The 13,898-nt window shown below is 33.3% G+C and overlaps 2 protein-coding genes across 4 annotated transcripts; both read right to left on the bottom strand.

The window, feature by feature from the left end:
• Window positions 1-519: 519 nt before the first annotated feature.
• On the bottom strand, window positions 520-2,646 carry LOC123203901 (tubulin beta chain-like). The gene is made up of 3 exons (XM_044620375.1): window positions 2,171-2,646; window positions 1,821-2,090; window positions 520-1,393 (listed from the first exon to the last, which is right to left on the bottom strand). Exons 1-3 carry the CDS (start codon window positions 2,562-2,564, stop codon window positions 726-728), a joined length of 1,332 nt encoding a protein of 443 aa, XP_044476310.1. The 5' UTR covers window positions 2,565-2,646; the 3' UTR covers window positions 520-725.
• A 3,063-nt stretch (window positions 2,647-5,709) lies between these two features.
• On the bottom strand, window positions 5,710-12,445 carry LOC123204691 (glutamate--cysteine ligase, chloroplastic-like). 3 transcript variants are annotated; one of them, XM_044621478.1, is made up of 16 exons: window positions 12,292-12,445; window positions 11,379-11,723; window positions 10,557-10,707; window positions 10,307-10,414; window positions 9,845-9,937; window positions 9,292-9,375; window positions 9,111-9,179; window positions 8,960-9,030; window positions 8,808-8,876; window positions 8,527-8,620; window positions 8,265-8,354; window positions 8,093-8,173; window positions 7,395-7,487; window positions 6,489-6,569; window positions 6,343-6,412; window positions 5,710-6,024 (listed from the first exon to the last, which is right to left on the bottom strand). In XM_044621478.1, exons 2-16 carry the CDS (start codon window positions 11,717-11,719, stop codon window positions 5,936-5,938), a joined length of 1,584 nt encoding a protein of 527 aa, XP_044477413.1. In that variant the 5' UTR covers window positions 11,720-11,723; window positions 12,292-12,445; the 3' UTR covers window positions 5,710-5,935. The 3 variants fall into 3 exon arrangements, with proteins under 3 accessions (XP_044477413.1, XP_044477414.1, XP_044477415.1); XM_044621479.1 differs by having other exon boundaries at window positions 12,287-12,420; XM_044621480.1 differs by lacking the exon at window positions 12,292-12,445 and adding an exon at window positions 11,807-11,966.
• Window positions 12,446-13,898: the final 1,453 nt, after the last annotated feature.

Raw genomic sequence — 13,898 nt, forward strand, 5'->3', positions numbered from 1 at the left:
AATTCTCTCACTTTCATAAATCCAAATATTTAAATTTGAAGCCAAATTCTGGCATCAACTTTTTTATCTCGAGTAAAAGTCTTCATGAAGCTGACCTTAATTGAATTCATCCCTGTATTTGTGTTAGGCAAAACTAAATCAAAATGCCCAAAATCTATTCGCAGAGTACTTGAAATCAAATATAGTCCTAGTGTTTTCAACATCAAGCTTATGGAAGACATTTTACTATCAATATTCTCCATTTTCTGTACTTGTTTGTGCTGTGTATAGGTGGATTCCATCCAAGCTGCTCAAGCTTGGATCGCTATTCGGCTCAACATGAAACACTGCTCTCATTGTTGGCAAATTGTCTTCTTCTTTTTATGTGATTATTCTTTTTCTTTGATGATTTATTTGAATTCAAATAATTTTTCATCTTTTTTAATGATTCAAACCAACCGAACTCAAGTTTAATTGAAATTAATTTTATTTGGATTTCAATTCAAATATACCCTTATTATTGTGTATTCTTCTGGTTACTTGTACACAAAGAATATCATATTATTTATAAATACAAAACTTACATAGATACAGCAAAAACTCCTCACAATAATTCAGCAGAAGCCTCCTTATTCATCACCAAAGCACAAACACAATACAACCAAAAACAAAACAAGAAGAAAATCCAAATAAATAAAACATGTTCCAGGCCAAGCTCAAAGCCAATTTAACAACTTAATATCCTATCAATTCTCCTCTGCATCTTCCTCATGCGCCTCTTCATCCGCTGCCACAGCCTCCTGATATTGCTGATACTCTGATACCAAGTCATTCATATTACTCTCAGCTTCTGTAAACTCCATCTCATCCATGCCCTCTCCTGTGTACCAATGCAAAAACGCCTTCCTCCTGAACATAACTGTGAACTGCTCCGAAACTCGTCTGAACATTTCCTGGATCGATGTAGAATTCCCCATGAATGTCGATGACATTGACAACCCAGTTGGAGGAATATCACAAACACTTGATTTGACATTGTTGGGTATCCATTCAACAAAATATGATGAATTTTTATTCTGTACATTGATCATTTGCTCATCAACTTCCTTGGTACTCATTCTGCCTCTGAACATTGCTGAGGCAGTCAAATACCTTCCATGGCGAGGGTCAGCAGCACACATCATATTTTTAGCATCCCACATTTGCTGAGTGAGTTCAGGAATGGTTAAGGCACGGTACTGCTGTGATCCGTGAGAGGTTAAGGGCGCAAAACCCACCATGAAAAAGTGCAGGCGAGGGAATGGGATTAGATTTACTGCTAATTTTCGGAGATCTGAATTGAGTTGACCAGGGAAGCGAAGGCAGCATGTCACTCCACTCATTGTTGTTGAGATCAAATGGTTCAAGTCACTAACTGCGCATCATGTAATATGAGGGGTATATGCTATTAGAAAATTTTATGACGTAGGTTAACATTAATATGATTTGATTTAATTAAAACTAGGTAATTGAATAGTTCAATAAAAATTTACAAGCATTATTGGATCTTTACTAGAATAGTTCAATAATCTCTTTTGTATTGACTTGGTTCTTTCTCTAAAACTCTAACACAACAATTTCACGAATTAAAAGTCATTCAAGAATGTTTCAAGAGAAAAAAACTAGTCACTGCAATCCAAAGAGCTTTACATATTCAAAAACATGGCTCATTCAAGTTTTTCTATAACTCTAATTAGTAATCTATACCTATTTGTGAATTCAATGGAATTGTTGATAAATATTATGCATGATTTCGAAAGGAGACCAAAGATGTGAATGAAGGACTCAAAAGATGAACTTACAGCTGGGATTTGTGAGCTTGAGAGTTCGGAAGCAGATGTCATAGAGAGCTTCATTGTCAAGCACCATACACTCATCAGCATTTTCAACAAGCTGGTGAACAGAAAGAGTTGCATTGTAAGGTTCAACCACTGTATCAGAGACTTTAGGTGAAGGAAAGACTGAAAAAGTCAGCATCATTCGATCTGGATATTCCTCTCTGATCTTTGATATCAGTAAGGTCCCCATTCCTGATCCAGTCCCACCTCCCAGAGAATGGCAAATCTGAAAGCCTAAACATCCATGAAAGATACATATAATTGCAGACTTGGAAATGGCAAAATGCATAGAAGGAAGAAGTAAAGTAACCTACCTTGTAAGCAATCACAATTCTCAGCCTCCTTTCGAACAACATCAAGAACTGAGTCAATGAGCTCAGCTCCTTCTGTGTAATGGCCCTTAGCCCAGTTGTTTCCAGCTCCATTTTGGCCAAAAACAAAATTATCAGGTCTAAAGATTTGACCATAAGGTCCTGTGCGTAAGCTGTCCATGGTGCCTGGTTCAAGGTCCATTAACACAGCTCTGGGGACATAACGTCCACCACTTGCTTCATTGTAGTAAACGTTAACTCTCTCCAGTTGAACATGAGAATTGCCAATGTAATTTCCTCCCGCATCAATGCCATGTTCATCACACACAACTTCCCAAAACTTGCCTCCGATTTGGTTGCCACATTGACCAGCTTGAATGTGAAGAATTTCTCTCATTTTGGTACAGGGTACTGATTATAACTGAAAGTGGACAATTTTATAACTAAGAGTGATAAAGAGTATGTGAACTAGGTGAACTGAATATATATATATATATATATATATATAAATATATATAAAGTAGAAGAGAGGTAAGAGAGAAAGAAGATGGGCATGGGGGAGGTGTTTTGGAGGATGGAACTGAAGTGTGACACTGACATTTTTTCTTTTGCAAAAATGATTATCTTCTGCCCGCACTTTAATGAAACTACGATTTTTCATTAGTTTAAAAAATCTATTTTTTCACTTATTTATTAAACTTTTAATAATGAGATAAATTCTTTTATAAAGCTGGTGAAAAGATAATTATTTTCTGTTTTTATTAAAGTTAAATGATCGTTTAACCCCAAATTTTATAAAAGACTTTACCTAATTGTAATATGTCCAATTCTTCTCTTTCCTTTTTTCCCCCATCTAGTAAGTTTAGAACATTTCTTTTCCTTTCACTAGAGATGGTAATTTCGATTCAAATTTATAGTCTCCACTCCTCTTTTATTTTATCAGGAAAACAATTTTCCAATAAAAAAGAAAAAGAAAATAGAGATAAAAATATCTTTATAATTGAAAACAAGATACATATGTCTTGTCTCCACTTTTTTATGTTAATATATTTATTTAAAATACTAATATATCTTTTATAGTTTTAGATCATTTATATTTTTATTATACGCATTAAAGTGGTTAACATATATTATTTATGATATTTGAAATAAGATATTCGATCATACCCATCCTCATTATCATCCCTACCTCTCACTCTTCTTCTCCTCCATCTTCTCTTCCAACTTCTTTTTGTTTTTCTCCTCTTCATTTCCCTCGGTTCTTCAACTTTCGCATTCATCAACTCTTGGTTCATCCTTGCCTCTTTCTTCTCCATCAATGTCTGGTATATTTTAATTGTCTATATTGTCACCACTAACTTCCCACCCTCTTCGGATGCCGCTATATATATTGTATAAAGTGACAAAAATACTTTTTACCTATTAAAATTAATATCTGATTTTGATAGATGTGTAAAAATTAAGACTTTTCAAATTTAAAATATAATAAATTGTTGTTTTCTCAAAGTTCGGGTGAAAAATAGTTATTCAACCTTTTTTTTTTTTGGTTTTTGGGGAGGAAAAAAAAAAAGAAATATGAATAAATAATAACGTGTGACTTTGTTAGGAAGAAGACATGTCAAAGTCTAACAAGAGTTTTGAGCTGGATATGAATTGAGAAGACAAGATGCATGCTACTTGCTTTGGTCTTATTCGGTCTTAAATGACCAACCTCTGCATCCTCTAATGTGATTTTCCAACTGTCCAAAATTGCCCACTTCATTATTTGCTTTGCTTAACACCCACATTATGATATGGTTGGACTAAATAACTACATTCACATTCATTGAAACTCAAGTTAAAGCTTTTTTCTTTTTTCTTTTTTTTTGGTAATTAAGTTAAAGCTTTTGTATAAGCCAAATTCAAGTTAAAGTTTGAACCAAAATAAATCAAATCCAAAATAAAATTGTTTGAGTTTAAGTTCAAGTCTTAACTTATTAATCTCGAGTTAACTCTTTTATATTCAATCAGTAGTTATTATAACAATTAAGATTAGATTTGATTAGAATTATTCGAATTAAAATTTAAGTTTAGATCAAATGAGTCAAATTCAAACTACTGATTGAACCCATTTTCATAAAATAAGTTTAAACTAGCTTGAATGAAATCTAAAGTAAAATTATGTTCTAACTAAGTTTGAGTTTTAACTTATCAATTTTGAGTCATCTTAAACCAACTCTTTTAAATTTAAACCAATCTCAGATTGAATCTTGTTAAGTCTTATTCTAAATCGAAACCAATCCTTACAACAAAACTATCAAACCTCTATGTAGTGATTTTAATTATCTTTCAGACAACTTTGTCAACCTGATAAAATAGCATTTAAAAGAAAAAGAGAGATATGAGTTGAGATTTGCGTATATAGTTTAGGAATCAAATTAGTTGGCTAGAGACATGAGAGGTGGGATATGAGAGATAAGTGAAGAAAGAGGAAGAGAGGTGGGATGATTCAATTATTGAAGGCATGAGAGTCCTGTCAGCACGTGTTCCAAATAAGTACACTTTCTAGCACTCTCAGTATAGAACTAGTTGGCTACTTGTAGGAATCCAATGTTTTCGTAAAAATTAACATTAGAATACGAGATCAAAACACTTCTACCCAGGTTGGCTGGAGCTCGATTGCCAGCTTGGCTTCTTTGAGCTCACAATGAGCATCCATAGATCAAACTCAAATCATAGAAGTGATCAACTCGATAGGCTTGCAAACAATTCATGTATACAGATAAAACAATGTCATTTCAACCAATTCAAAATGACATCATTCTATGCCAATGTTACATACGTAAGCAGTGTAAAACAACATTATTTATATAACTTAACGCCGAAATAACATTATTTTACTCTATGTTTATCAAGCTCGGTTTGCGTGGGTTCAAGTTTGTCTACGATACTGTGCCCATACACGTCGAACTTGATCATCATCCACCATATCAAGCTCAAGCTCGAGCACTCGAATCCAACCCTACTTCTACATTCTGTGCAGTACTGCTCATGACTTACTACTCTAACTACTGTGCACCACTGCAATATAGAAAGACCCAGTTTAACCAACTCTCACCAGAACAAATGCTCTAAATTAGTGGTGATGATAGACAGATCTGGAAGAGGAGAGGTGGGATGGGATGAGAATGGGACATCAATTAAAGGATTCATCAAGTGTTTAGCTTGAGCATTGTTTTCATGTCAATGGTGTGTGTTTGGTGCCGACAGGTATGGCTGAGGATAAGATGTCTTCATCTTTTTATCATCACATAATAATGTTAAAATGTCTCCTCCATTGCAATCACACACTTGCTAATTTATTCCACAACTTGCACTTGACTCTTATAAAAAGATGAAATGCTAATGATCTGATGGGGCACCAACCTGGAAAGAAGCACATCAGATATGTTGAAACTCACACCCATTCAGCCATTTGACAAGTGAACATAACCTAGGAAATCATCAAATTTGAAAGATGAAGGAAAAGCCTCTAATTAAGCAAACAGTTACTATGCTAAGACTTCAACAACTTGAATCGGTAAATTTATTGCAACAGAGTTCAACAAAAGTTTGCTCTGGTTAGATTCAATGAGAGTTACATGAGGATCCTCATGCAAGAATTTACAAGACCCTTTATTCCTACGACTGTAAATTGATAACGGTTCAGCAGAAACAGAAGGATTACCCCAAAATTTAACCCTGGATACAAATAGGTCATCATTGAAATGGCAGAAAACTTATTCTATTCTAATAGAGCAGCTCCCCAAAAACAGGATCCACAGACTGTTCCCACTTTCCATTGTACATCTCCAAAAGTTTCTCAGCCGGTGATATGCCTGTCATAAAGTAATTTTTCATCATATACAGCTTAAAATGTATCATTTTCAAAACGATAAACGCAGCTTTTGATTTTAACTACATGATAAATTAGGTAAATGCCTCACAAACTCACAGCAAAACAAACACATTAGACATAATTCACATGAATGCAATAATACATGCGTTGCACATCATGAGCACATTACAAATCTAACAAAAAAAGTAATCCAAAGCTGTGTTTAACTTGCATATTCAACCTCAGGCATAAACTGTACATGGACAATAAGGAGAAACAAATAATTGAGTAAATATAATATAAACTTTAGATGATTCACCTGTTCTAACTATCTCAGCTACCTCATTCAAGAACCCTGATTCTTTATAGCCTCTTCTTTCCAAACCATCCTGTAGAAGAAAACTGTTTGCTTTGAACAGCAACAACAAAATAAACTATAGTCGAGGCAGAGCAATGTCAAGTTACCTTTGCCAACTTCAAGACATCTTCCGCAACATGCCTCAGCAAACCATCTCGAAATGGAGTCTTAAGACCAGTCTTTGGGACCTATTACAAAGGTTACAAAAATTAGATTTGAAATCTTGACCCTAGCAGAAAGATGCAACTAGGCAGTAATCAATGTCATATATTATATGAGTAAGACCATATGCATTAATAATTAGTACTAATTTGTATAAAATTATCCTATCACATAATGATACATCATTATTAGTATACACATTAGCATTTACAGTTAGTACATATAGTTTTATCGTACTATATACACGTTCGACATGAATTATCTTGCAATTCAAACTACAAACGATCATTTTGTCATGTTATACTAACTCCACAAGAAAAAAAAAAGAAGCAAATCTACAGTCATGCGAAAATTACACCCATGTTATACCATTTTAAACATCAGTGCATCATATTATCATGTAAAGTTTCACAAGCCCGGAAAAAAAAAAAAAAGAACAGCTGAAGACTTCAGGTCAGAAAATATTTCAAATTTCGGTGCTGTAGCTCCCCATATTGTGGTTCAACCGCTTGATAATATTCTCTATAGCCGGACAATAAAAAATTTCAAAATTGAAAACTTGAATGCTTGATAATGTGTCTTCATCCTCTTATGCATTTGTTGACTGTTAATATGCATTTACAGTCAACCATTCACAGTATGTTCCTCTCCCAAAAAAGCTAACTACATAATTATTAAGCCACTATATGTCTGTATGCTTCACATGAAGTTTTGCACAATTGAAAGGAAAAATAAGAACACAAAAGTATGTCATTGCCCAACTTTGCAAGAATATAAACATCATATATTCTAATGATTTTTGTTTTATCAAGTTATACGGTTTTTCTGCACATGTAGGGTGTTAATGTTACCTTATTCCTCAGCATTACTCTTTCTTCCGGGGTCCAATCAGCTGTCATATCTAGAATATTTTGAAGTGAGACCTCATCATATAATAAACCTACCTGGAATTAGAAAGAAAATGAGAATGAGCAAATTTGCTCAAATGGAGCGAATTTGGGTCCTTCTACTCTATTTGTATTTATTTATACCTTTTTTATTCCTTCTTTTATTTTATTTTATTTTTTATTCCTTCCACCCTCACAAATTGCAAATGCTAATTTATTGAGAATTAATAAGATTTAAGCTATAGCATCATCATTAGTCACATAATTGATATAAAACAAGGTCATGCGAAGCGAGTTTTATCATTAAGAATCCATATATGAATTGGGAAAATGTAGCTAAGACTCAAAGCCCCATATAAAAGCATTTGTTAGAAACATAAAGATAACAGAGAGATCATATATCCTTGTGCAAAAGTTCAAGAATTAGCATATAACAAACATATAAGAGACTACATCTTATAATTGATTTAAAGTATCAGTGTGTTTCCAACTAATGTTGAATTAACACCAAGATATCCTTTTAAGTCTCCCACCCTTCCTACTTTTGAGCATTTTCGAAGTCTTTAGTGTAACTAGAACACCAATGTTGATCTATTCAAATCATTTCCACTGAATCATGCACTATGGACTAGTTATGCATAAATACATTAAGGGCCAATTACCCAAAATGCCGGCAAAGCACATAACCTCCTCCAAGGCCCTCCGTCAGCACCTCTCATCTCCAAGTATCTCTTGAGCCTAACCTGAAGGTAAGAGTGTCATATGGTTTAAAATAGGCAGAGGAATTGGAAGAAGAAATTTTAAGTAAATTGATCACAAATGCATGCAATAAACCTCAGGAAATATTGTTGTCAGATGATTCTCCCAATCATTAAGAGTTGGCAATTCACCAGGAAGACATGGAAGTTTTCCAGCCAAAAAGTCCTGCAAAATGACTGGTGTTATTGCTCAAAGAACAAAAAGGCTGAGATAGAATGTCAAGTCAGGATTAACGTAAAGGGCTACATAAAAGGTCAGGATAAAGAAGCTGATTGAGCAAAAGGATTGGCTATAGAAGAAGCCATAAATTACAAGAGTATAAAAGATAGATGGAAACCCGGAATGACATCCCCGTACAATCAACATACTCCTTTTGGCGATAAACAAAATACATAGGAACATCAAGAGCATAGTCAACATACTGCTCAAACCTGTAGCAGAGGAAAAAGAATACTATTAACTCAATCATTAAAAATTGATGCTGAACTTAATAATGAATAACTACCTTCCAAAACATATCACAATAATATCCAAAGTTCAACGTGAAGAAAGATTAAGAATAAAGCAGATGAGCAATAACACAAGCCATTTTCTTACAAGTAACAAAAGCTAACTTACCCAAAGGAGTCATCAAAAACAAAGGGAAGCATACCAGTGCGATTGTTATCAGTATCTGTCCAAATATGGCTGTTCAAATAATGAATAGTTAGTATGAAGCATGAAGTGAGAGATATAAGAATATGAAGACAAGACTAGTCACATCTAAACACCTTCTCATGCTCAGATAACCATTTGGCTTTCCTTCAGTAAATGGTGAATTCGCAAATAGAGCTGTTGCTATCTGTTTCAATTTCTATACCCATTAGATGCCTCATAATAAAAGAAAACTCCAATAAAATAAAAGGTAGTGAAGTTTCTTACGGGCTGTAAAGCAACACCAGCACGAAATTTGCGGACCATGTCAGCCTCAGAACTGAAGTCCAGATTAACCTATAATAAATGAGCTATCTATGCATCAGTATAGTTCTACATTCAAAGAATCATCTTCTCACAAGGTCAAGATGAGACTAATTATTTAAAAGATTGTTAATTTCAACTTTACCTGAACAGTACATGTTCTAAACATCATATCAAGCCCAAGTGAGCCCACTTTAGGCATGTAATTCCTCATTATCTTGTATCTTCCCTGAGCCAAAATACCATATCATTGTGCAAGTTCCCCCAAAAAAATGAAATACCAGTAGGTAAATGGAACTAATAGAACAAGAAGTTTTGCAGAGGTACGCAATACAATAGTTACAGTTAATATGTATCTTGTCTAGGGCATATTGAGGAAGGAAATTCCGATAACAGAGTTAAATTACTACAATTATGATAGAAGTTGAACATGTAGAATCAGAAACTTCTGCCTTTATATGAAACTATTGCATAATAATCTATACCACAGCTATTAAGGAAACATTAAAAAAAGAGATGAATACTCTTAGTTCAAGAAACATTATTGGAGCAACAAAATTAACTACCCTTGAGATAATGAAATCAATTCACAGAAATGCTAAGAGGTTTGGTCTGTCTTATTACATGGACACGGCAAGCATAAAAGTATTACCACTCTCCATCCAATCTCAATAGTTGAAAAGAAAGATGATCAGTACCTTAGGCATAACAGGTATATCTTTGAGTCCCCATTTGGGTTGAAAACCAATTCCTATAAACCCAATTCCCATTTCCTCTGCAACAGCTTTCACCTGTTACAAAGCATAAAAAGTTTAACTGTGCCTAGCATATATTATTCATGGATCTAAAGAAAAAGGAAAATGCACTGAATTCACGTATTGTGCTTCATTCTTGCATAGATCATAATTGATTAACAGAATTCAAAGACAAGAACCAAGACAATGCAAGAACACCACCACAAAATAAAAATATATAAATATACATTTACATCATTATATATTGTGATAACACTAACATCATTCTAATACATATACCTTAACACCAGTCCCAGAAAAAAGGGAGACAGTTCACTAGTAGGGTCCAAGTAAAAAATATATATACTACAAGCAACAAGCTTGCCCATTCCAGCATATACAACAGTATTAATGAATGCATCTGACCTGATAGAGGTGCGAATTAACCTCAGCACAAGTTTGATGCAAAGTTTCGAGAGGTGCCCCACTAAGCTCAAACTGACCACCAGGTTCCAGTGAGATGCTTTGCTTCCCCTGGGCAATTAAGATGTTAAGGTCTACCATATAAAAAGCTCACCAATGACAAAAGAAAGAAATTCCAATAGTTACTGTAATACAGACATATCTATGAAGAGAAAATTAGGGAGATCTCTAAGAATATAAATAATCAGCTTACTTGTTTGAGTCCTATGATGTTGTCAACTTCCATTATTTTATCCCAATCAAATCTCTCAGCAATGCCATCAAGCAACTCAGCTATCTGTTCATACTTCATTGGACGTAAAGTTCCAAGCTCAAAACCGAACTTCTCATGTTCTGTACCAATTCTGCAACAACCCACATTATAAAGTTAACTGCAAATGAACATGAACACAGAGAAATGAAACAAGAAGTTTAGCTAATCCAGAAACAAAAATTAAAATAATCCTCCTTAACAGAGCCTATTCCAGTTATATAGAGATAATAAACAACCAAACTACCAGTAGGATTTGCATGATATATGCAGAAAAAGAAGTGAGAACAAAACCTATACAAAAAAATATATATATCCATAACATTGCTTTAATTACTTAATTTCAAAAAAAAAAAAAAAACTCTAAGAAGAACTTCAAAATCAGGTGAAAGAAATCAAGACAAGCATATAAATAAATTAAAAGAAATTTGTGTGAGATTTCTTTTAAGTTTATACAAGATTGTGTACAATGGCATGGATAGAGCACAGAAGAAGTTGATAAATAGAGTCTAACAAATAAAATGGCACATTAACACATCAATCATAAGGCAATCAATAAGCTATAGCATAATCCATTAAAAAAATGGCAGCATGAAACAGACAAACAAAGTGTAATATTATGTTCATTTAGAGAAAGCACGTAAAAAAACATGTTCACATAAAGGTGCGTTCCCAAAAAAAAAAACTAAACAGAACACCTAAGATCTGCATCTTAAAGTTATATGAAAGGCCCAAAAATAATACTATTATCAAAGTAAAAAGTACCTCCATTTTTCCTTAGACTTGCATCCTGAGGCAAGGTAAGCAACAAGATCCTCTTTGGTGAGTGGTTCTGTCGCAATCACAGCCTCCTCAGTAGGAGGGCTAGCAGCAACAATTGCTTGATGCCCTCTTCGAATTCCAGGCCCTGTGTTTTCTAGATGTAAAACTTGACCTGCCTTGGCAGAATAGCATGATGAGGAACAGAAACTAACACAAGTTTCTTTCATCCTAGATGCCTCTACATTGCTTGCAATGCTAAAGACCCCATTATGTCCATTTGTATATCGTGTTATATCAACACGTCGAACGCAATACGATGAACCTGTCTGTGAAATGAGTGCCATGTTGCTGCAAAAAAGCATATTTCAGCCTCTAAAATGCATAGCAATCATCCAAATGAAAACATTGCAGATTAACACATTAATTGTCACCTAATAGTAAAGAAGTAGAAATATTAACTACGAAAACGATTCAGCTCTACTCCAATTTGTTTAAACTCTCCATTGACCATCGTATATAAAGAACTAATATTATCTTCTGATACGGACTTTGAGATAACCAGAACCCAAAAGCTAGCGGCTGAGAGTTGGGAGCCAAAAGTCATATAAATCTCCCACAAAAAGCATATACATCCAAGCCTCATACCTTGCACTTGGTTTTGTAACATCTTCTTGCTCTTTTCTAATTCTAATTTGATAAAACATAAAATTACAAATAAAATATGATGGAGACACTCTAAACACACTCAAAATCATAAAATCGAACACCAAGTTTCCAACTTTTCATTGAAATACACACTCAGACACAAAAGAGTACATGTAAATGTTAAGAATCAGAACACAAAACATGCAATAATAATATGAAAATGAAATTAAAAAAATAAAAAAAAATAAAGGTGAAAAAAAATTTACTTTACCCTGCTTGAATCTGCGCGAAATGAAACAAGTGGAATAATAGAAATTAGGTTTGAAATTGGGGATTGGTTTGGTGATGTTCACAAGATGAGAATGCCGTATACACTTGAAGAAGAACCAGAAGCACAAAAAAGGACGGTCGCTTTTTAAAAAGCCGTTTTATAGGAAGGCTAAATCACTATGTCCCACCCAAACTTTAATGACTGGACCAATATTTAAGTTTAAAAAATTCATTTAGCTGCCATCATTCACTTATATCAATAAAAACCCTTGCATAGAGTAATAAAAAGTTCATTTTTTTTTTTAATTTCTATTTTTTATTTTCCATTTACACTTTTTATTTTAACTTTTTCCCGTAATTTTTTTCTATTTTATTTCTTTTCCCTTTATTTCATGTCTTTTCGTTATTTGTAGTAGTTACAATAATGTCTTCTAAGATTAGATATAATTTGAATCAGTTTTTCAAATATTAAATATAAACTCTAACAATATTAACAAAGTTTATACATGTATTAAGAGTATGAACCGAGTCTCTACGATATCTTAAGGTTAGGTTTCACCTCTATGCATCAATAGAGGTTAAATTAATACTGATCAAAACTTTATCTTATCTTGACGACTATTAAAAGGTTAAATTTGATCTCAACAATTGCTAAGATTCTTTATTTGGGCTCAGTCATTGCCATGAGGCAAAAGTCTCCTCGGGTTTAAAGCAAATGACGACAAAACCATGACAACCAACAAAGTAGGGTGGATAAATAATTTTTTTAAACTTAACGGGTGAAATAATAATCTCATAAAAGTTCTATTCAGCCTGAATGGGGACGGGCGTACAATAATGCGGCACTGTATGGTAATTTCATGATCCACTTTTTCCATTGCTGCCACGTTAATGTTTTTCTTGTGGGTGAATTCATTAATCACCCAAGGTTTGGAGAATTGTCTTATCACCCCTTAAATTCTTAAAAAACAAACTAACACCTAAAACTAAACTCATTTAAAAGAAAATAGTAATAACAAAATGTCAAACAAATAAATTATCATATTATTAAAGTGATACTGCATGAATAAATAAATTTTATAAACTTATCTAACAATTGAAGTGATAACATCTGAATAAGTGATTTTGAAGTGAGAAAAAAAATAAACAATTATACCACTTAATCATAAGTTATCACATCAATTTATACAGATAAATTTGTATAATTTATTTATATAGATAGTTTTATTCTTAATTTTTATGAAACTATCATATAACCTCTAAAAGAAATTATCGACAATCAGGCTAAATCTAGCTTGAATCACATATATATTGGTGCAATCCTGCAAAATTGTTTCTAAAAAAAAGGCAATCCAACAATTGATAATCGTAGCCAAGATGCCATCAAACAACCTAAATCACAACTAAGGATAGATTTTGTCAAACCGCATATTGTCTAGCGTGATTCTAACTCAACCACATCTTTCTAGATACAATTCGGTTTGATCATATTAGACGTATAATTTTGGTCAAATCTACTTATTGAAAAAATTTTGATCAAATCACGCATTTCTTGATGTGATTTGATGATCAGATCTATTTACCAAAAAAATATTTATTTTATTTTTA

The sequence above is a fragment of the Mangifera indica genome, chromosome 20 (assembly GCF_011075055.1).
Source record: "Mangifera indica cultivar Alphonso chromosome 20, CATAS_Mindica_2.1, whole genome shotgun sequence".
In the NCBI taxonomy this organism is placed as follows: domain Eukaryota; kingdom Viridiplantae; phylum Streptophyta; class Magnoliopsida; order Sapindales; family Anacardiaceae; genus Mangifera; species Mangifera indica.

What these genes read in the sequence shown, in the direction of transcription:
- LOC123203901 (XM_044620375.1), bottom strand. Translation starts at nt 2,564, where the DNA reads ATGAGAGAAATTCTTCACATTCAAGCTGGTCAATGTGGCAACCAAATC. An exon ending in GAATTGTGATTGCTTACAAG is followed by an intron (nt 2,091 to 2,170) that starts GTAGGTTACTTT and finishes ATGGATGTTTAG; the next exon opens with GCTTTCAGATTTGCCATTCT. An exon ending in CAAGCTCACAAATCCCAGCT is followed by an intron (nt 1,394 to 1,820) that starts GTAAGTTCATCT and finishes CATGATGCGCAG; the next exon opens with TTAGTGACTTGAACCATTTG.
- LOC123204691 (XM_044621478.1), bottom strand. Translation starts at nt 11,719, where the DNA reads ATGGCACTCATTTCACAGACAGGTTCATCGTATTGCGTTCGACGTGTT. An exon ending in TGACAACAATATTTCCTGAG is followed by an intron (nt 8,174 to 8,264) that starts GTTTATTGCATG and finishes TCTTACCTTCAG; the next exon opens with GTTAGGCTCAAGAGATACTT. An exon ending in AGCTGAGATAGTTAGAACAG is followed by an intron (nt 6,025 to 6,342) that starts GTGAATCATCTA and finishes ACTTTATGACAG; the next exon opens with GCATATCACCGGCTGAGAAA.